Here is a 22,913-nt window from a genome sequence, read left to right on the forward strand (position 1 = left end):
CAGTTAACAGTCATTGGTTTACACTCGGTTTCAGTCTCCATACCTTAAACCCTAATTTTACCCCACAATATACTGGCCGTTCTCAAGAAGTATTATATCTATAGACATCTCGGTGGACATGGACGAATATTTTTATATTACATTGAAAGGTTTAATATTAAAACATGGCAAAGTTTGTTAAGTATGAATAACATTTCGCACGCGCGCTCTTCAAGAACTAAGCAAATAGTTTCCATTTTACCATTACAAAAGCACGCTACGTTATATCGCAAGTCTTCGTATGTCAGTCGGGTACGGGTTTGCAAAAGTTTTCTCTGAATCAGCCATACATGTACTTTGTACCCAGGGTCTGATTCTTTAGGCTGTTCTTCAAGGATTAAAGGGATACAGATGAAACTTCAGCCAGTATTATTAAGGTTATGTTACGTGATAGCAGTCTTATATGGTGCTTTTACTGTTACAAATTAAGTTTTACAGACCACTCTTCATTACTGGATTGTGCCAATGAAAACTGCATTCCGGTCTAGAATCAAGTAGAATGATTACTCGAATTCAATAATTTGGATCTAAACTTTGGTAGAAATTGTGGGTATAATCTGGTTCGAGTGCTATCAAATGCACTGAATAAAGTCGTATTAAGAGGTTATCATTACAAGTCAAGTTCACAATGCAGAGCCACGTGACATTTCACACTATCATCAGGACGTTTGTACGTTTCTCAGGGAAGATCTAGATAAATCTTCTCCGCGTTTTCTATATGTGAATTCGTTTGGTAGGTTTATTTCGGAATATTTGATAATAATAGAAAATATCGATTATTAATATTATTCTATCTCCTCCCCGTCTATCTATGGCTAAAACAAGAATAGAAAAATTTAGTAAGCAATATTGAATTTTAAATGTTCTTGCACGTAGATACTTCAAACTAGGGAAAGAATAAATCCAATAATGGCATTTATAGAATGTATATTTTTTCTAAGCAACCCAAAACTAATTCCAGAGGCGTATAAACTTTGCTTTTTCTGTTGGTGTTAAGACATAATGCAGATGATGACATACAAAGTTGAATTTATTTCCTGACTTTCGTTTCAGTTTATTTAACAAATATGACACCGGCATTTTCCCTAGTTCTTATTGTCTTGACCGTAGCACGTTTTACGGATGCTGTTAGCACAATACCGGACACAGCTCGGTTCATCGGGGATGGATACAACTTAATGATGGGAAATCCAGATGGTAGCTTTTGGTCGAGTGGCGGTGATGACCCTGGATTACTACTAGGTCGAAGTATTTTAACATTGTCCAAGGATAATATTCCCGATGAAATATCTTACCAAGTTCACCTTACATGTCATGAGGCTCACTCTATGGTGTTGGTTTATGGGCCAAAATCATACCAGGACAAGTTATTTCAGCATATAGAACTGACAGGTATTATAATTTTTTTCATTTATTTCGCTCAGAAACAATAAATTGAAGCTGTTTTGGATTTTTACCCAAACACCACACTGTTCATTTAAACAAATTTCATAAAGAGTGCAATTCATGTCTTAGTAAGAGTTGCCATGATTTTCTAATTCTGCACGACAGAGATAAGGAACATGTATATAATAACTACACGCGAACCAATACTCTTACCGTATTTCTTCTCTCAAACCTAGATCCGACTTGATTGCTTGATAATTAATAAATCATACGACCAGCTGTCTGTTCTAGGATAAACCAACAAATTGTTCTCTGCAGTTTTGTTTATTATTTTGTGACCTGTTTACTTGCTGTCGCAGAAAGCAGCCATGCAAACTGATAGTGTATGGTTGACATGCTCTACGCATGTGTTTACAGATCGAATCTAAGTTCGTTTAGTATATATTGAAAATTATAGATCAACAATAAATTTACTACGAAATTACAACATTGTATAAGTAGCTGATGAATGCCATGCACTATAATTAAAAAAGAGACTACATAAATAAAATCATATTGCCCGAGAGAGAGAGAGAGAGAGAGAGAGAGAGAGAGAGAGAATATTCTCCAAAAACTACTTGAATTAAACGTATGGAATGATCATGTCATTATAAGGGTGTTTAGATCATACATCCTTGTATTAGATTATTGCATTTAATAGTATCATATTACAAAGAGTGCTCACATCACAAATCCCTGCATTTGATTGTCTTTCTCTTTATTTGTGGCGTTTTGAGGAAAAGGTTCATGACCTTTATCTGGTCAAAGATCCGGATAGAAATAATATATATTCATACTAACTATATTCTAATGTACACGATTTAAAAAAAAATGTAAATATGATATTTTAAGAAATTATTTCAGGAGCTGGTACTGGTCAGAGATATGTACAGAATGCATGTATATCCATATAGTCTATAAATTCGTGATGTAAACACTCTTCCTGATATCATACTACTAATAGAAACGGAACGATAATGCGAGGAATGTGTCGCCCAATAGGAGACATACTAAAGTGTATTTCTATCCAAGTACTACGTTTTCAAAACATATTGATAAGTAGATATTCCCATATGTATGTTGACGTACAACCAAGCAAGTATTGCTAGAGTTGGCTAAGAAATAATTAACATTATCCCGTCTAATCGGCAATGTAATAAGTTTTTTGTTTGGGGCAGCTGATTTCTTTCATAGACGATCATGTACTGATACTGGCGCTTGCATTTATTGGTTTAGTGTTCTCCTATTTGAACAGATTCACAGAGAAAAACTGCAATAACTTAAAGAGATAAAATAAGGAGTTGGCAAGACTTAACTGATCTGAATGGCGCAGATCATTGAATAAGTGAACGAAAACAACTTGCAGCACATTTCAACGAAAAGGGCCAGAAAGACATCAACAGATCACATATCTACACATACCAATACTCTGCTGATACTCAGCTGGAAACTTACATATTAATTGCCAACGGAACAACACGTTACAAGCCATGGCATGATATGTTGCGTGAAACTTTCAAAAAGTAATTTCCCGATATTGACAGCCCTGAGGATGAAATGGAGGAGAAGTAAAGAACAAATTGAACTTTGGTCAATAGCTTTTATAAAAGGCAATAAAACATTCTAGCCGGCGAAGGACATCAGCAAGAAAGATGAGAGATATTATAAAACGATTAATGAAATAATACAGGAATATAAAAGGCACATGAACTACCAAACAACAACAAAAAAAAAAAAAAACAACGCAAAAAACATCTTTATATCTACACAGTTTTATCATCTTTTGCACGAAACGACCATAGTTTTACTTTATGTTATTGTAGCCGTCATGTTGTGTTATTCAATTCTTTAATTCAGATTAATTCAGTTTACAGCCACATGTTTTGGAATTTTAGTATTCAATGTAATTGGGAATATCTTCTCCGATACTTGATATATTTGAGCTAATGATTTCTTTGTAAATGTATTAAAATTCTGCCTTGGTAATTGCAGATATGTGTTTGAAGTAACCTTTGTTTCAAATATTTGACTCCTCTACCATTTTCTTTTCCAAACATAGTTTTCTATGTATTGCTATGATAGGTTTCAGGAAATACTTACTGTAAAAGTCTGCATGGAAGTTGTTCATTCGTTATAACTGTTATTGAGGACTCAATGGTTTCAAGGTTCTCCTCTGTGTCATGTGACTGTGATGTGCACACTAGGCACTGTGATAATCATTTCCATCACTTAAAGAGATAAAGACACAACCATTAAGCATCACACGTCTTCTTAACTCTCTTGATTTCATTCTACCATCCGTCACCAAGACTTATAATAAGATTTTTCCAAGCATTTCTGGTTGTGTGCTTTAGTTAAAGTACTCATGAGAGGAATCAGAAGAATCTTGTTCAGAAAGTCAACAAACTACAACCATGTCAAAACCTAGTCTAGGACTTACCATCACTTCTCTATTATTCCAAAAGTGGTGTTATCTTCCCTCGTTTATCCAAATCCATGAACATGTTCGATTAATGGTTAACGTTTACCAACCATCATTCAACGTACTCCTTGATATTCAATTAAAAAGCTCATATGTGTTTTTTTGCATGGTGGAACGAAATATACGTGTTGAAACTTCGACAAAAAACAAAACAAAATGTGCTTTATATCAATATCTTCTAATGTATACGTTTAAGGATATTCCGTTTTCTGTTTTACCACATATTCCTACATCAACTGCATTCACTTTTTACTTGCTTTCTCAATCTCAGTTCATTATTTTTCAGTATTGTATATATTGCTTTGGCAGTATTTCTATGACATAGGGTATAAGTTCATAATACATTATGTATGAGTCAATCGATATGCATCTATTATTTTAACAGCTGCGGTAATTTTAGGTATCTGAGTATACATGTAGGTCCACAAAAACATCAAATTCGTAGATCGGGAAGGGGATCCACCCAAGCTGGTACCCTACTAATATACCGAGTGTTTGAACATTCCTCCGGAAGAGTGTACAGCTGCAGCGTACAAACTAATATAAACACTTGTTAAGCTTAGTGAAGGTAAATTATATACTGCTTTGGATATGTTGAAACCATAGTTGTTGACATCAAAAAAATCTCCTAATTTCCATTGATGTCTAAATGCACAATTTCTTTCCAGTTTTGTTTAGTTTTTGGGACCAGTCACACAAATACGATACACTAAAATGCATCTCCCGAAACTAAAGTCCGATTGTAACTAAACAGTATTATGAACATTAAAGTTAAGTTATTAGCAAAATTTGATTTCTTGTCTAAAAGTTGTAAAAAAATGATTCCTTAGTCTGTGCAAGTCTTCCATAAGGTGCCTGGAACCTTCATCCCATTAATTTAGATACCTGTCATTTTTCCTTCTTTCATACAAGAATTATATTCGTCACACCAATATTATTTTCGAAGCAGGAAAAGCCATGCATTATTATTCTCTTGATAAAATTTGGTAACATTTGCGCAAATTTTTTAATTGTACCAAAATAAGCCAAGCAAAACAAGATTTTAAGATTCCAAAATTGAGTAACTATTTAAATGTACACAACAAAGATCAGAGATGACAGGTTTTTCTATTTTTAGAATAATAAGATTCAAATGCATCAGTTTCAAGTATTGAACAGCTAATATAATCATGATCGAAATACGCTTATTGAAAGTATCCATAATTGTTTTGTATTTTTATGGCAGGTACGAATGTCAAGAATCTGACAGAAGGGGCTTTTACCCTGAGCAATGGTACGTTATTCCTATACATATATAGCATCCTTGTTGATTACCTGCAACGAAATCGCATGGGAACGATTAATTTTAAATGACCGTGGTCTTTAAAAGTAATTTAAAAACAACTGATTAAAAGTTGGTAGTTTACTTCGACTGGAAACAAATACGATATTGTTGGTAAAGAGACTGGGGAGGGGGTAGTTTCAACATTTAAAAGACGACAAAGAAGTTAGATTATTTTCAGCCAAATTTAGTAATATTTTATGTTTATTTAGTAAGATTTACTAAGAGTATCCAAGTTACAGAGAGTTTCGAAACTAAAATAATAGTGATGTGTGAATTACCGCTTGTAATACAAGTCGTGATGTAAACAGTATATGAAATTGTCATTAACAAAGAAAGTCTAATGTATCAATTTTATCAACGCAAAACGCAAAATGTTGGTTTCTCACAAAATTAGTAAACCTTTACTAATTTATCTAACATTCGCAAGGTTACCAGACGATCAAACGACAAACAGACCTTCACCATTATGTATATCAGGATCAAGAAACGAGATGCATGATAGGTAAAGCAGTATACCAACTGGACCTTGCATCAAGCCGCGGATTCTGTGTTACGGACCACTTTGCCGCTGCGGTGTGTACACTGCCACTTGTGTATGATGTCACAAAATACATGTCATTCTTGGACACATGGGGAACGGTATATCTCTTCAAATAAAAAATTATATATATATATATATATATATATATATATATATATATATATATATATATATATATATATATATATATATATATATATATATATATATATATATATATATATATAGTTCAAATTTTCTCGTTTGCAGAAGTAGTAATTTCTAAAACAAATATCAAGCAGCTGCTTGCTTGCATTAAATGTCTTGATTTCCTTTCCACTTAATATAACCAAATGTTTAATCCTATTATTATATGGGCTCAGAATAGTAAGCTACACTCTCAGTCTCTGGGCGCTTCTACCTTGACGAACTACGTGATGATTAATGTGGGGTAGTCATTTTACCCCACTGTGATAAAAGCCTCAGCCATATCGGGGAAATACAAATATGATAATAATAATAATAATAATAATAATAATGAGGACTAATCTTTGCGCTTTACAACATTAGACAATACCTATAAAATAACATAAGAAACATATATAATGCTATTATTACAAACAACAAACACCATGAAATTAAAAAACATAAAAAACATGCTGAAAATCTTTAAGGTTAGGAACATTAATAGGTCATTAAGTTTGTTCTTGCAGTCGAAATAAGTGAGTTTTAAGAGCACTCTTGAATGGGATCACTGTGTCTTTGTATCCAAGTTCAGTGGGCAATTCATTCCACGTTGCTTGGCCCTGGTAAGCAAAAGAATGTTGTCCATATGACTGTTTTCGTACTGGGAATAATGAGTACACGATTGTCAGAAGAGGAGCGTAAGTATCTTGTGGTTTGTACACATGGATGAGGTCGGATAGGTATGTTGGACGTACAACAGCGTGCAATTGGTGAGACACTGGATGATGATCTATGACACTTGAGAGCGGCTGAGTGTATAGAATGAAGAGAACAATTCCAAGAACAGACCCTTAATAGATTAACTGGGCTGGAGTGTATTCCATTTGCAGATACAATTTGTATCCTGTCGACCAAGTAGGACTTGAACCACAATAAGGCTGTATCATGAATGCCAAATACATGCTGGAGATGGTGAAGTAATATATCATGGTTTATTGTGTCAAATGCTGCAGACAAATCAAGGAGGGTGAGGACTGTAATCGTTCCGCTATCCAAAGCAGAGATAATGTAATTAACTACTTTTAGAAGAGTAGTTTCAGTACTGTGGCAAGGGCGATATGCAGACTGTACATTGATAGAAAAGAATGTTTGAATTCAGATGAGATACAAGCTGGGATAGAACAAGTTTTTCTAAGATTTTTTATATGAATGTGTAGTTCTTTAAATCGTCATGGTCGAGTGTTGGTTTCTTCAGCAGAGGCTTTACAATGGCAGTTTTAAAAATGATGGGAATTCCCCGGATGAGAGAGAGGTATTAATAACATCAGTTAGTGAAGCCAATATTGGTTATAAGCACTCAATATTGGATCTAAGCACTCAAGCAGCAGTGATGTTGGAATTGGATCAAGTTCACATGACTTTGGTGCACTCTTCATCACGATTGTACGCACGAAATCCATAGAGACAGGTTCAAATGCTACTAATGGTAGCTGCTTCAGTTATGTATCCCATCTGTTTGGTGACGTCGAGTCAATTGAAATTGTGATGTCAAGCTTATCTCTAACGTTTGTACTTTGCCATGGAAGAAATTTGCAAACAGGTCCGGAAGGTCGACTAGAGAAAAGGTAGTTAGAAGTGGTGTACATTTGTTCCTTGACATTAGCTTGTTAGTAATCTCGAAAAGCTCTTTGCAGCTGAAATTTTCTTTGATCTTAGTACTGTAGTGGGCTGATTTCGCTGCATGGACTATACTTGTGACGTTCTTCTTAGCGGCTTCATAAATTTGCTTATGAATAGTGAGTCTGGTCCCTAACACTGCTATACCATGGAGAACACTTTTCTTCTGATGCTCTGCAGTTGGTGGATGGGGCATGTTTGTCGAGTAATAAACGCAATCAGTTAACGAGTTGTTCTGTTGTTATTCAAGGTAGGCAAGTTGTTAGGTTGGCTTGGATGTCATGCATTTGTTTGGCTCTATTTATCATACGGAGGTTTCTCTTAGTAGCAAATAAAGGTGAAGGGTTAGGGACTGATATGTCAAGATGGCAGATAATGCAGAGGTGATCTGATGCAAGTTCGTATGATACCAGGGAGGAACGTAGAATATGATCATCAGGTCTATGAAGAATCCAGTCTAAAATGTGGGTGGGTTGGTTAACTGACTGTTTGAGGTTGAAACCATTAATGAAATCTAGGAGTTTTTATGTGTTGGGTTTCCGGGACAATGTGAAAGTTGAAATCTCCAAGAATAATCAGGTTGCAACCTATGGAATTTCCATACTCCAGGAGATTCGGAAACTTCTCCAAAAAGAGAGATTCGGTCAGCTTGTTTTTTTCTACTAGGAGGAGGGTGGTATAGGCAGAAAAGATGGACTGACCTTTGTTCCAGTGTAAGTGTGGTTTGGACTAGTTCAAACGATGTGTGGTAGAAAATGAAAGTTGTGTTGTGATTAAGACGTTTGATCATGGAGTTCTTTGTGATGATAGCAATTCCACCTCCGCGAGAGGGGCTGGGGAACGACTTGATGGAGTAACCGTTGGGTGTTAGATCCGCGCACTTGGTCTCATCGCCTGAGGTTTTGAGCCATGTTTCTGTCAGGAAAAAGACGTCGATGTTCAGATTGTTGATAGAATTAACTATTTCTGAGCGTTTTTCGTGTGGTCCTGCTGATTGGGCATTGAATAATGCAATACGCAGAGGTATCTCTTAGATAGTTGACACAAAGGTTGACAATTTAATAGGGATTTGAATTAGGTTACCTAAATTAACGGTCGAATTTTTAAATTGTTGAGCCGGAGGAGGGAGGTAACTGAAATTCTTCGTTCTGTCCTACGCCGGCCAGCTTTGAAACAACGTTTCTTTTCTCGCTTCTGTTTACATTTAAGTAATGATGAATGTAGTCACAGTTCGTTTAGTCTTGAGCACAATGTAGTGTGGAGAGCCAAGGAGTGGTCATTTAAAGTAATTAATGAGGGTCCATCATAGCATAAACTGGTTGACTGGCGAGTATCACGTGATGGCGGTTTGTTCAACAACATAGGAATTTGTAGCAGTGGAGAAAGACAGCTGAGAAAAAGTTAAATTGTTTTCGTTTCCAAAACAAGGAGATGAAGAAACACATACGAACTGAACAGCTAATGCACGATGAACATAATAATGGAGACGAAGACAGGCAACAAGCACATATATCATGAAAAACGGCACAAAAAACAGAACAGCTGCTTCAAGCCTGTTAGGCGATAGCGGCCATCTTGTACAAAATGTTGCATTGATAGGCATTGGATGAAACTAATTTCAACTTATCGATCTTGTTTCTTTTAGAGTCATTACCCTTTATCTTACATTATTTTTAGATTTTGTATAAAATGAATCAGATATGGCTTAGCAGTCTGTGTATGATAATATTATACCTGGATATATATATATATATATATATATATATATATATATATATATATATATATATATATATATATATATATATATATATAACTCTCTAATACTTCGATGCAGCATATAGTAACTGAAATTGAACTTGGCTGGAAGGAAGTTCGCAGGAATGGCTTGCTATTGAAGGATTTTATTAGCTACGTTCTCAACCATGTAAGTAATATTATACACAACAGAATACAATTGTCAGGCAACCCAAATTGATTTGATGTTGCATTCTCAGCGCATGTTTGTTTCATCAATAGAAAAAGTGTTAAAGAGAACAATAGAAAACGATGCAAATATAATTTCTTAAATAAGAACTATGAAAGCTACCACTATATATTAGATGTTATGTTTATACTTTCGAATAAACTGGAAAGGGAAACTACTGGGCACGAGCATTTTGCTAATGCTATAAATCTGCAGCAAAGCATCAGGTCCAAAACCGTCTCTTCAATATTTCATCAGATTCCAGTCTTCGTTTTTATACTTTCAAAGGAGTTATTCTTTGAACTCATATCACTTTCAATAAAGATCATATCTCGTGTTATTAAATTTCAACTGACAATATTTAACTTGTTTGTATAAAAGCCTTTCGGTTAAGGTTTCGCTCGTCTACATAATCACATTATTATTTGACAGTGTGGAAAAGAGAATCATTATTTGACAATGTGGAGAGAAGAATTATTCTTTGGCAGTGTGGAGAGAACAATCACACAATATTGTTTGCTTTAAGTGTTATATTTGTTTATCAGATTAATCAAAACGGAACGAGAGCCGAGGACTAGAGCCCAGAACAAAAGAAAAACGATAGAGGAAAGATATGTACGGTTTACAGAGATTCATTTCCAAAATCTGAACTTCATCACATAAACCAATATGCAATTATGCAACATTAAAAAGTAAGGTCGTTTTCGTTATTCCTCACTTCCAAAGCATGGGTAAGACTAGCGGGTTGTTTCATTCACATTCCTTTACATTGGATCTCCAAATTGCCGTAAGAATGTAAAATGTTTCAATTTTTACCTTTGTTAACTATCTTTTTGATTTCGTTTCATGCAGATTAAATTAAACAGAATGGTATCTTATTTGATAAACTCTCTTGTCCTTCAAGGCTCCAGATGATGTAACAATTGGTGGTCCGTACAAGGGTGCATTTTCATCTTATCAGATTAATTTGGAGTCATTCAAGTATCGCCATGAATTTAATTCCGTTATCGGGTATTTTGAAGATAGTCTCAAGTTCGGAACAGCGTCTGCTCCCGAAGCCATTGGAATGAAGCTGACAACAATAGACGGGGTTTTCAGTAATGAGTACTGGAAAAACTTTGAAAGCTTCTCACTGGGACAGTGCTCTTATAACATCTCCCAGAAAATGAATGCATTGCGTACCAATATCATCCGAGCACTCAATGAATATGCATCCTATAAAAATGCAGAGACGCCAACAGGTACCTCCAGTTTCTCTTTGCTTGTACTTTTGAGAATATGATGACAATTAATTACAATTAATTGGACCTATTGTGAATCAAACGTACGTGGATAAGATATTTACTTTTTATTTCATACCCATTAACCTCGTCAAACAATGATTATTCCAAATTAATTGACAACCTTGCACACATCCTGGCTAGAGATTATCCTTGGAATAATACTCTGCATGTACGTTATTTCCATATTTGTCTTCTGCAGATAACCGTTGTCTCCAGTTATTCTAAACTTATGATCGAGAGCATCTTACGTACGTATGATTAATGAGAACTTATTAGGTATTTTGTCTCCTCATCTGCACTTTTCTTGCTCTGATTGTTGGCAGTTTGTATGGGTTTGCTTAGATTCCATAAGACTGACTTACTTCAATATTAATATTTACATTGTTAAGAATACAGAGTAAGTCACATCGTGCACTGTAACAAGATCGACTCTTTGCACTTCTGCCAAAATTCTGTATGTTGACACTTTGCGTCATAGTCATTTTTAGCTAAATCCGTCGTAGCAAGTGCTCATCTTTCTTGTATTTCAGATATCAAAAACATGGACTATGTTAAGATTATTTAATTATCTTCTTACCTCAGCGATACAGCTATCCATGCCAGTCACGTGGCCAAATGGTACTTATGGTATTCCTAGAGCAAAGACAGGCTGCCCACACGGAATTACTTCTTGGAAGACTGGATGGCGATACGAGGATACAGAAACACAAGATCCCTCCAACTCTTGGTCCAGTGGCATTGATCAACATATGGAAGGCAAATTTTATTACAATTTCCAAAGTGCAAAAAAATCATCCTAAAAGTCGTGTCTTTAAAGCTTTCATCTTGTATTTTTCTGGATAAAAGTCTGCAAAATGACACACAGCTTTCTGCCCCCCCCCCCTCTCTCTCTCTCTTTATATATATATATATATATATATATATATATATATATATATATATATATATATATATATATATATATATATATATATATATATATATATATATATTACGAAGGAAAACGTTTTAACTATCTAACCGAAATAAAACTTTCGGGAGACATGACACGATTTTTTAAAATATAAATAGAGCCCACGAAGCCTATAACATCTGCAATAGTGACACGGTTTAAAACAAAAATTCGTGAGCTGTTACTGGCTATTCATTCTAGATAATGCCTGTAGTGCACATAAAAAAAATTAAAATACATATGGACATTGTTTGACATCGGGGTCACGAATAATATACCAGAAGAAATGTGTCGACAGAGCCGAAATATCCACTGGCATCTACATTTCAATTTAAAAAGCAACACACTACTTTTCATGGAGATGGTGTGGAAATCCATCTGTAAAAATGAACCATGATGAGTAATCTTTGTGTATGTAAAAGTATGTTTAGATTTTGTTTGTTTATATTTTCAGCGGCACTCGGGGTGGGGGAGGTGCTATGCACGTTCCCTCAACCGCATTAATTGTATAATGCTTGTCAGTGTGAAGCGTAACTACTTACTTCTTCTGTACAAGTATTTTCAGATTCATAATTCACTATAAATACTAGCATAACCTTTTATGAAAATGGTAACCTGTTAAAAATTAGTTCAGAAACGATTCCAAAGGACTGAACTAATTAAGAGATGCCATAAACATCACTCTATAGCAAGTGACATATCACGTTTCTAATGTATACAATGTATGCATGCATTCTACAACCACCAGCACTCCCATATAACAATTTATTATTTGCTTTGCAAATGGTTCACGGATAAGGTCGATTCTAAGTTGAAAGAACTTGTGGTCTATCGCTGCTGTCATTTTGTGTCAATCACTTTTATTTTGTCAGCAAAATATTATTAATTGGTACACAATGTCATATGTTTTGTTATTGAATGATCATATTTTTCTAGAAAAGGAATCATTTATTAATAAACAAAATCAAATACCACTGAAGCTGATCTGATTTGCAAGCTTATTTTATAGCAGCCATCGCATAGTCCATTCTATTGTCAGACTTTCCATTGCAATCATCGCATATCCATTCCATTGTCAGACTTTCCATTGCAACCATCGCATAGTCCATTCCATTGTCAGACTGTCCATTGCATCGCATAGTCAGTTCATTCCATTGTCAAACTTTCACAGTTCTTCTTGCAGTCGATGTAAACGCGGGCCACTACAACCTCTCATTCTGCATGAAAACGGACGACGACGGAATTTTCCAGCTCGAATGGCCAAAGGGCGATTACTGCATTTTCAAATACAAAATCTGTCCAAAAGGTAATTATTCGTATATCCAATGTCAGTCAGTTTCTATATGAAATTAACTCTGTACTGTACAAAACTATTTCGTTATTGTTTTGTTTTCAGCAATGAACAGCGCTCATACTTCTGACAAGATTAAATTATAATGAGTGAATTATATTATGGATCATAAATAAGTCAGCCTTAAAATTACATGACCCTGATTTCATGAACAATCATATGTATCTGATGCACTACCAAAGATGAATGAGAAACCAAAAGGAAAGAAAAAATAGATACGGGTGAATATCATTAATTTTAAACCATCAGATGTTTCCGCTTTCGTATTTCTGCATTCTTAAATAAAAAAAAATACTGCCTATTAATAAAAGTAAACACGCAGTGAGAAACTGCAGTTCAGTTTCTTTACAAGTAGTAGTTCTGTGACTCCGAGTAGATAGGACAGCAACAATATGCCAAAACTACATAGTAAAATTTTGAAATATTTTAAAGACTTCATATAAGCTTCATATAGGCTTCATATAGGCTCAATCTCGCCCTATGATGATATTTTGAACATGCCTTTTCCATAACAGATGCACACTCCTTCGGGACTTCTTCACGGGGCAAGCATATAATCAAGTCTAATTTTAAGTTTGAAGTTGCTGAACTAAAGTATAAGTTCTACACTTTAAAATACCCTAATCAATATTAAAATGTTTTTGTTTAAGAAATAGACATCTATAAATAAATGAATGTAAAGCAGTTTGATTTGACCATTAAATGACAGATAAACATAAATTAGTCCTGAAATCACACGAAATTTTATTTGTACAAATGGTGGTAGAAAAGATCATTATTCAATGTAGCTCTTTAGAAAATAGTTTACTCTTCGTTGAAGTTTTTGTATAATTGATAAACACAAGCGAAGCATACTGCCTTATGGTAAAACACAAATCGACATCGTCCATACCGGAAAGAGAATTAAAGACTGTACGTATGTAAAAGTGAAACAAATAAAAGTATTGGGTGGTCACCGAACAGCGTTCTCTCGCTAATGACATCGCTTTAAAATGATCCTCTTAATGGAATTTCACAAAGGATTCAATGGAAATTTACATAGGAATTAATGGATTATGATCAGATAACGTATTCAACTTGTTTCTTAAATATCATATGAAATGAGCACTCGTGTAAGATTCTCTATTTATCAAGTGTAACTTTTGTGATGATTGTTTGATGTTTATAAAAAAATATATGGAGCTAGTCCCGTGTGTAAGTTATAATTCCCAAGTTTCAAATACAAGAAATTACAAGTCAAGTCCAGCTGCAAATAACATACATTCTGATCTGCCATCACAAAATGAGCAGGCAGATATGGGTCTAAGTTGTTTATTTTACCGATTACCCTATAAAAAAATGCATAGAACCAGATCTGCTTGCGCATTATATGATGGCAGATCTGAGTCTGTACAGTTTGCAGTTGGATCCAGTTTGTGAGAGTATGATATTGAATTTTTTTACCTACCTTCCCGTGTCTTCATAGTTGGTAGGGAATAAGTCTCTTCAACTTCAAACTCTGGCCCTACTTCTTGTCAGGAGGCCCCTAGGTTTGGCTTGAAATGGAATTTTACGTATGATTCAATGGACACAGAACGTATTTCATCGGCCATATTTTACATAAGAATAGGACTTGCATATTTTTTAATCGAATTTTATCTAGGATTCAATGGAATATTGCATAAGATTAAGTTGAATTTTTCATGGGATTCAATGGCAATTTACATCTGATCGTGACGACTCTATGGTAATAAACTAGTAACAGAAAAAAGCAATACAAAGCTGTGTAAAACGTAAAAATATAATTTAATGCTGAAAGTTATAAATGAAAATTTAAAAAAAACTTGCAGTGTTATGAATTGAATCCAAAATAGTCACAAAACGTTATAACAAATCCAGAAGACTGTAATGTTCCGGACGGATTTCAGATCTTCGAATATAATGGTCTGCCAACAGTTTTGATGTATCCCAATGGCAACTCCGATTAACATTTTTGTCAAATGAGCCCTTTGTAATTCAAGTGACTAAATCCAAACAGATGTCTACTCTTAAATCATATATAAACTCAATATATGGAGACTGATATTAACACAGGAACATATGATATAAGAAACCAAAATAGGAATGAATTAATTGCTCAATGCTCAATACACGCAAATAGGCCTAACATTTAATTTCCTCCTACTCACAACGAGTCATTTCACAATACTCCAAGTAATAAAACAACCCGACCCATCCATCCAATGGAAACAATTTAAATTCACAATATCGATATAACCAATGGGAAATAACCCCACATGTGTAAAGAGGCTTATTATAAGTAGTATTATTAAGGATCGTAAACACGTATTTATAGATTATATGCATTTTACGTTCTGAAAGTGAAAAACCATCATAAGTACAGTCATGTACAAAAAGTTTCAAAAAATATAGATATATGTAACCTGATTCAATGGCACTGTAAATTGGATTTCATGGAATTTACGCCGAAAGCAATGAGGACTTTACCCTGGATAGGATGATTTTTATCTATTTTTCATCCAGATATTTTCAAACTATTTTTCAGACATATTTTGAAAGATATGAAATTCAGAAAAGCAAACCAAAATTTATATGTAACGTGCATTATATAAATCTACATAAAACTTTCTTGCCTGAATTGCAAATGTTATTATCCTGAACGTAACGGAGGTTCAAAGCCGCAGATCGGACGTTTTTAATCAACGCTTTTTTTGGTATATCTTAACATGACTTGCTTAGGTGGCAGGGTCAAGTTTCGTAAATTAGCCTCTGGCAAATATCTTAACTTAAGTGTATGGTGTGAGTTTTTGAGCTATTATTGTGTAATAATTAAAGATATGGATACATTTGTGAACTAGGTGTTTCGGGCGTTTGTTGTTCTTGAAATTGATGCCAGGGATGTACACCTTCCATAGTTACTCTACAGTATGTTGATAGTGAAATACCAATAGTCGGCTAGGAAGAAGAGCTAGCCTCCCATAGCAGTAGACACGTGGGATCAAGGCAAGTAGAATATCTCAAAAACGGCTTGGATGACAACTATTCTGAATTGCATCAGCCCATTTAGTAGACAACGTTTTTCAAAATTTTCATCCAGGGAAAGGCTTTGCATTTGCGCTGTGAGCACCACATGCTGTCAAAAATGGCCTTCGGATGTGAAAAATGCATGTCTAAAATAGGGATTGGGGTGCACAAACATTATATTGTAAGAACTTCAGTAGACTTGTCAGGTCAAGTGTTTGAAATTATGTTGCGCTACATAATACCTATCCAAAAATATGGACCATTTTGACATCACTCACGTATTATCTTTTTAATGAATTTTTATATTAGGCAGGTGCATGCGACATTAAATTTGTACATAAAAACTGGTTCGGACCTTTTTTAGCAATGCTTTTTTGGTATGTCGTAAAATGACTTGCTTAATTTAAAATCACGTTTGACGGAAGTTACGATTCCTTTATTCATTTGTTTCTGTAAGTGATTTTTTTCTGCCTACATTTTCAATGTAGAACACGCATCTTTATCCTTGATTTTGCAGAAGCAAAACCGTAGTACTTATATAAATAAACTTCCACTGTAACTGTCACAAACTCGACTAATTTTAATTTAAGGCTTCCAGGAGGGTTTCGTTCGACAGGACGACGAAGACACGGGGAATCAGAACAGGCTAGGAGGATACCTTCCTGATGGAGTTTACGATGCTAACACTGAAATGCGCTACTGTTGCAGGTAGAAAAAGCGATGTTATTTTTATACTTTGGAATAGAAACTGTTCAAATACCAGTCAATGTTATCTCATATCTTAACCGTGTTTTCGTTTATGATGCATACTCCATTTCGTCTTATCGAAACTCAGTTTTCGTATCAAACCCCTAAAACGACACAACGTTGTTTTCATGTAACCCTCTGGCAATGTTTGCTTTATTGTTTCCCACTGTGTCATCGATATGTATCTATCACTTATCTTTTGAAACATTGCCGTCCAAGGTATGACTGGAAGAAGGCTTGCGTATAAAGGTCTTTTAATTATCTTTTATTAATCGAATATAGAATTGTCTAAGGCGGTAAATATAAAGCGTAAATCTAAGTTAGAAAAAAAAACCATTACTGTTTAGTAGCAGAGTTTCTAGCAAAGCAGAACAGTTATCTCGCGATGTTTGCCTTTCAAACACATTTACCATTTGTTTTAGTGGCCGCTAATTTTAAAATGTTTCCATTTTATCCGAGGGCTCACAATATAATATATTTCCCCACCGTTAATAAAAGGTTCATTGTGCCCAATTCTGCTTATGGTGCTAATAACAAGTGCAAATGGTTTGCTTGCTTCATGCTACTCCTTATGAGACACGGTTTCTGGTTCTACAATACATTAGATGGTGAAGGAACCAATGTTAATATTGATTGCCTTGACAGATTTTTTACCCCATAGGGAAATTGTGAATTTTTTTACTGAGCCTGTATATATTTCCTATGCTGCTAGTGCCAAAGGATGAGAACACTTGTCATGTTTCCTTCCATTCAAGATACACAGTATGTTCCTTGATTACATTTTCAAATCTGCAATGGCTTTTTCAACGTTGTGATTGCGATATCGACATAATTTTTTGAGACGCGAATGTCCATCTTCTGACCTCAGTGGCAATCCTGGTGGCAGACGTTCCAGATATTTTAAATATAGTTCAGATTTGTGTAGGTTTAGCGTGTTGTGAATGGGTTTAATAACGGGAACAACTTACATTTGATAAAGGATCCGTGAGACTTTCATCGCACGTGGGATCATGATAACACGTGTGATAATACTAGTTTCCGACTACTGTAGAAGGCCTCAATAATCCCGATAATATTTACAAAATGTAGACTTGATTAATTATTCGTAGAATGGAAATCTCCTTATTCCTGCCCTGCTTCCACGAGAACAAAAGAAAACACATACATACAATAGTTAACAAATATCAGATTTTAAAATCCACAAACACGTAAAGTTACATATTCCAGTGAGGTAATTAATTTATGTTGTATTTCTTTCCGGACAATAAATGCGTAATTAGACAAATTTGTTCAGTATGCAAAGAAAGAACTAGGGCGATGACATAATATTTCTTGCTCTAAGCATGTACCAAATCTTCAGTTTATGCTTCAAATTAAACATTTCAGGTCCGACGGAAATGTCTTGGATCCAATTGTTCTTCCAATCGATGGGCCATTTTATCTTTTCCAATACAAGCGCGGTTGTCAAAGTGTGAGAGACATGGCAGTAACAGAGGAGAACCTGTTTTTTGATGACGACGACAAGACACCACCATCAACTGCCGATATTGGAACGGTTCATCCGGGGATGATTTTTGAGAACCCACCTAAATACCCAGGAAGTTCAACTGGAAGTCAAATATTTTATTGCTACTATCATCATCAGGGGCCCATAGTACCGATTATAATTGGATAGAAAAGAGCAAACTACATGTTAAGGGAAATATATTGCTCTAACTGGTGTAATATAATGCTCCTCCTTGCTTGAATCAAAGTTTTGTTTTGAGGATAATTTCCAAAATGAACTTAAGTTCCTTTAAATTATTAGTGATTTTAAAATGTACTAATTCCAAAACTGGAAAATATAAATATTATGTTCTGAAGATACATGAATGTTAAAATTATTGAAAACTTACAAATTTATTCGAAATGAATGTATTAATGATTCATATTAAAAATAGAAGTGGCTAAACTTTATCAACCTTTGACAAATTCAACTTCAGGTGATTCTAGCCACGACCTGTTGATTACGGGCATTTTCAAACAGAGCAGGAATTTCCAAATTCACGAATGATTACACAAGCGACTAGTCCGATAAATCAGACCCCCGAATATGTATTCAGACTGATACTATTTATAGTTCTGATAACACCTATTCCATAAAATCAAAGAATAGTATGGAAACAAGTATGTCAGCAAAATATGGGTATACATTTTTTTTTTAATAGAGATATGTGCAGAATATTTCCGGATCAGGCCTTAAGTTTGGTGAATTTTAGGTCTACGTGGAATAACATAACCCAATGGCCATTTTGAAATGCTTGCTAGATATGGTTATTACCAAATACCGTTTAGTGTCTAAACTGTACGTGGGAGTGTTCCGGAAAGAACTGCATGCAGCACAATTGCACATTTTAATAAACAGGTTATACCAGCGCAATACATCATCCATAAGTATCAAGACAGATTTGGATGTGTGATTTATCGGACTTAAAAGTGACCAACAAGAGTAGAAACAGCTCACAGTTTATCCCGAATCAGGATGTGGTCCTCATAACAGCATATTAATTTAAGCTAGCTTTGGAGACAGACCGTAACGTTTAATTGAATAAGATATATTCATGAGATATCTAAATAGATTTCAATGGGCAGACTTGTTACTGACGAATAACATCTATACATAAAACTCCTTCAAGCACAGGAGAAACTACACAAAACATTTTTGTATTTTAGTCAGAGTAACGATTATATAATAAAATAATTATGAACTTTTCAGCCCACAGACATGAAATGATATTGATCACGTCGAAAAAGAAAACAAAACGAAGAACTGTATACTGACCTCAGTTGTCGCCACAATCACTTCTGGTTCTTCTGGTCAATGAATATACGACCAACTCAAAAGTATAATATTACATGGTTATTGTGTTAATAGCTCCAAGCGTGGAGATAATGAGACATATTCCACCATTGCTTCGTTATGTTTGATAACGTACCTTGTCCTTAATCGCGGTATGCAGTCAGTTTGACGAAACATTTATTATCCTGCTCATGTGCTAACCATATGCAAAACTGTGATCCTTTCTGGTTATTCACCTCGGTTCCTTTAAGAGACCTACGATTAAAAGTAAAAGGTTTTCAATTACAGTGACGTTTTCAAATATCCTTTTGATCAAACATTATGCATACAGTAGTAGTAGTTCTTAAGGAATATGACAAAACAAATTATGTCGAAACCACACTAAAACAGATTAAATCAGATTAAAGAATGCAATTATATTGTCTCACTAAAACACTCGTGTAAGGTTATGAGAATACTAAAATTCAAAAATTAAAAATGATCACTAGTGCAGAGTAATATTTTACCATATGCACACTAGTATATGAAAAGTAAATTACTAATATAAAACTGAATATCTAGATAACTAACACAGAATATAAAAAATAATAATTTAAACTTTTTCCTTCATGGGACAAGGTAACAATGTGTTGAATTTTTTGGTTGAGGTTATATCTAGCATCATTGCCAATATCACGAGACACATCATTTTTGGACGGGATAAACAAAGTTTTAAGAAAGATGTAAATTTCATCTAATGATAATAACCTTAAATTAAATAATATCGACCCTGATAGTAAAAACACTTAAAAAAAAGTATCAAACCCGATAGTAATAACACTAAACAAATATTATCGACCCTGACAGTAAACTGGTCAAATTGGTACAAAATGAAGAAGAAATAAATTATTGTCGATATATATATATATATATATATATATATATATATATATATATATATATATATATATATATATATATATATATATATATATATATATATATATATTGATACGTGTGTAGGCTCGAATAAACAGTAACACAGAAAGAGTGAAAACAACAAGCTTTTTAAAATTTAGCAAATAATTTATTTTCGTGGAAAATTCTGTAAAAATGAAAAAAGGAGAAGAACTTACAGATTGAAGAATCAAATCAAAAAAATAATCTAAGAATAATCCACGAATTAAATTGCAAAAGTCCTAGTAATACATGTTCTAATAATTTCAAGTTCTAATCCTGATGGAAAATCCAAGATGGATGACGATGACGTATGCTGTAGTCAGTACTGTGCTTATCTACACTTCCTTGTAGAAACACAAATAATGGCACTCCGGTGATGGAAATCCAAATTAAATTTGTAAGCAATGTCTTTCCAAAATTTCTGTGTGAGCACTCCTCAAAATATTTACAGAGAATAAAGATTTAATCCTTTTGAAATCCAACTGATCCGAAGAAAATTATAACTATAGATCTGGCTACAACAAAATAACTTTACATTAATGCAAAAAGCCCAAAACTGAGAACTCTCTGTCAAAGCATCTCTATTAAAACTAACAAATGCGCGTAATGGAAAAACCGGAATTGCGGAATCGAAAAGGGGGGTCACAATGACCCTGACGACAACCAATAATTCTACTCCAAATAAAAAATAAAAAAGTTGTTTACCATCATGACCTTGGAAACAACCAATCATTTTATAATAAAATTTTAAAATAAAGTAGAACTTGTTTATGAAGGTTTATGAAAGTAGCAACAAATTCTGAAACAAGGTCAGAATTTAGATCAACACGTAGTGTTTAAAAACTAACATCAAGGTCAAACAATTTTCTGAAAGAGTATCATCTCTAGTGAATAAATTTACATTACAATAGCATATAATAGAAGAAAAAAATGTAAAACTGACAAACAATTAAATTAAAATAAATATGAATTAAATCAGATATACGTAACAATATATATATATATATATATATATATATATATATATATATATATATATATATATATATATATATATATATATATATATATATATATATATACTGAGTTAAGTGTAATATAAATTTCTGGCAGAATCAAATGAATTGGAAATTATAAATGTCAGATTCTCGTTGTGGAATTTATTTTAATAACTATGATAGATAACAATATTCAGAAATTAGTAAAGCTTAGCAAATTTCTTGTTTACTTCCGATTATAAAATTATGGAGAGTGTGCAGTACCTGTAACTTGTGAAGATAAATTTAATTCAATCAAGAATAGCATTAGAAGTGAAATAAATTAATATGATTTGCAACCAGTTTAACAGTTCAACTTACCAATTATAAAAGAGATTTGGTGCTATTTAAACGCACTAAAGTTTCTATGTTGTATCGAAAAATATAATTTAACTGGTTTAAAATGTGTGTGTGGACACTGGAAGGTCTAATATTATATATATATATATATATATATATATATATATATATATATATATATATATATATATATATAATAAAAATATTGATTCAGACGAATTTGCGGGCAAGACGAGTCTGCATCTCCATTATAAGAAATATTTCATATCTGGGAGGTCCTGTAAAGTTAAATCAGAACATCACATTATAGCGACTAGGTGTTAGTCGCATCTTTATCGAATAACCACAGAGGGGAATTTTAAAAACAAACAATGTGCAACGTGAATCCAAAACAACCATAAAATATCTTTATACATATGGTAGCAAGAAATAATAAGACGTGCAGCACAGTTTGGAAAATGCTCGCTGGAGAAAACAAAGCTTTCTGTGATTAAAGCGCAACATCAACTGCTATTAAAGAGTGAAAGGGATATACAGCTAAGAGTTTTGAAATGTTGTCCTAATACGAATACAGATCAATTACAACAGGATCTAACAATAATGATATCTCTTTTTAACCGTTTTTTTTTAAATACAAATGCCTAGACTTTTTAAAGGTCATGGAACATTTTTCAGTTGGAAATTCTGATCGACACTGAAGGGCAGCCAATTGCGCAAACCATGAGAAGGGCTTTATAACATTATTGTGCCAGGCTGGGTGGACGAGTTTAAGAACTGAATATCATTTTTTAAAATTGCCTGAATACCTGGGTTCGCTAAGCC

General features: G+C 33.9%; 1 protein-coding gene across 1 annotated transcript; it reads left to right on the forward strand.

Annotated features, from left to right (window-relative positions):
• Positions 1-655: 655 nt before the first annotated feature.
• On the forward strand, positions 656-18,716 carry LOC149794405 (uncharacterized). The gene is made up of 10 exons (XM_089968590.1): positions 656-772; positions 1,093-1,431; positions 5,172-5,219; positions 5,698-5,909; positions 9,491-9,580; positions 10,524-10,860; positions 11,485-11,658; positions 13,038-13,160; positions 16,820-16,937; positions 18,363-18,716. Exons 2-10 carry the CDS (start codon positions 1,107-1,109, stop codon positions 18,649-18,651), a joined length of 1,716 nt encoding a protein of 571 aa, XP_089824716.1. The 5' UTR covers positions 656-772; positions 1,093-1,106; the 3' UTR covers positions 18,652-18,716.
• Positions 18,717-22,913: the final 4,197 nt, after the last annotated feature.

The sequence above is a fragment of the Sinohyriopsis cumingii genome, chromosome 8, assembly GCF_028554795.1.
Source record: "Sinohyriopsis cumingii isolate HCF-2022 chromosome 8, ASM2855479v2, whole genome shotgun sequence".
NCBI lineage: Eukaryota > Metazoa > Mollusca > Bivalvia > Unionida > Unionidae > Sinohyriopsis > Sinohyriopsis cumingii.

What these genes read in the sequence shown, in the direction of transcription:
- LOC149794405 (XM_089968590.1), top strand. Translation starts at nt 1,107, where the DNA reads ATGACACCGGCATTTTCCCTAGTTCTTATTGTCTTGACCGTAGCACGT. An exon ending in TTAGCTACGTTCTCAACCAT is followed by an intron (nt 9,581 to 10,523) that starts GTAAGTAATATT and finishes TTGTCCTTCAAG; the next exon opens with GCTCCAGATGATGTAACAAT. An exon ending in AAATGCAGAGACGCCAACAG is followed by an intron (nt 10,861 to 11,484) that starts GTACCTCCAGTT and finishes TTCTTACCTCAG; the next exon opens with CGATACAGCTATCCATGCCA.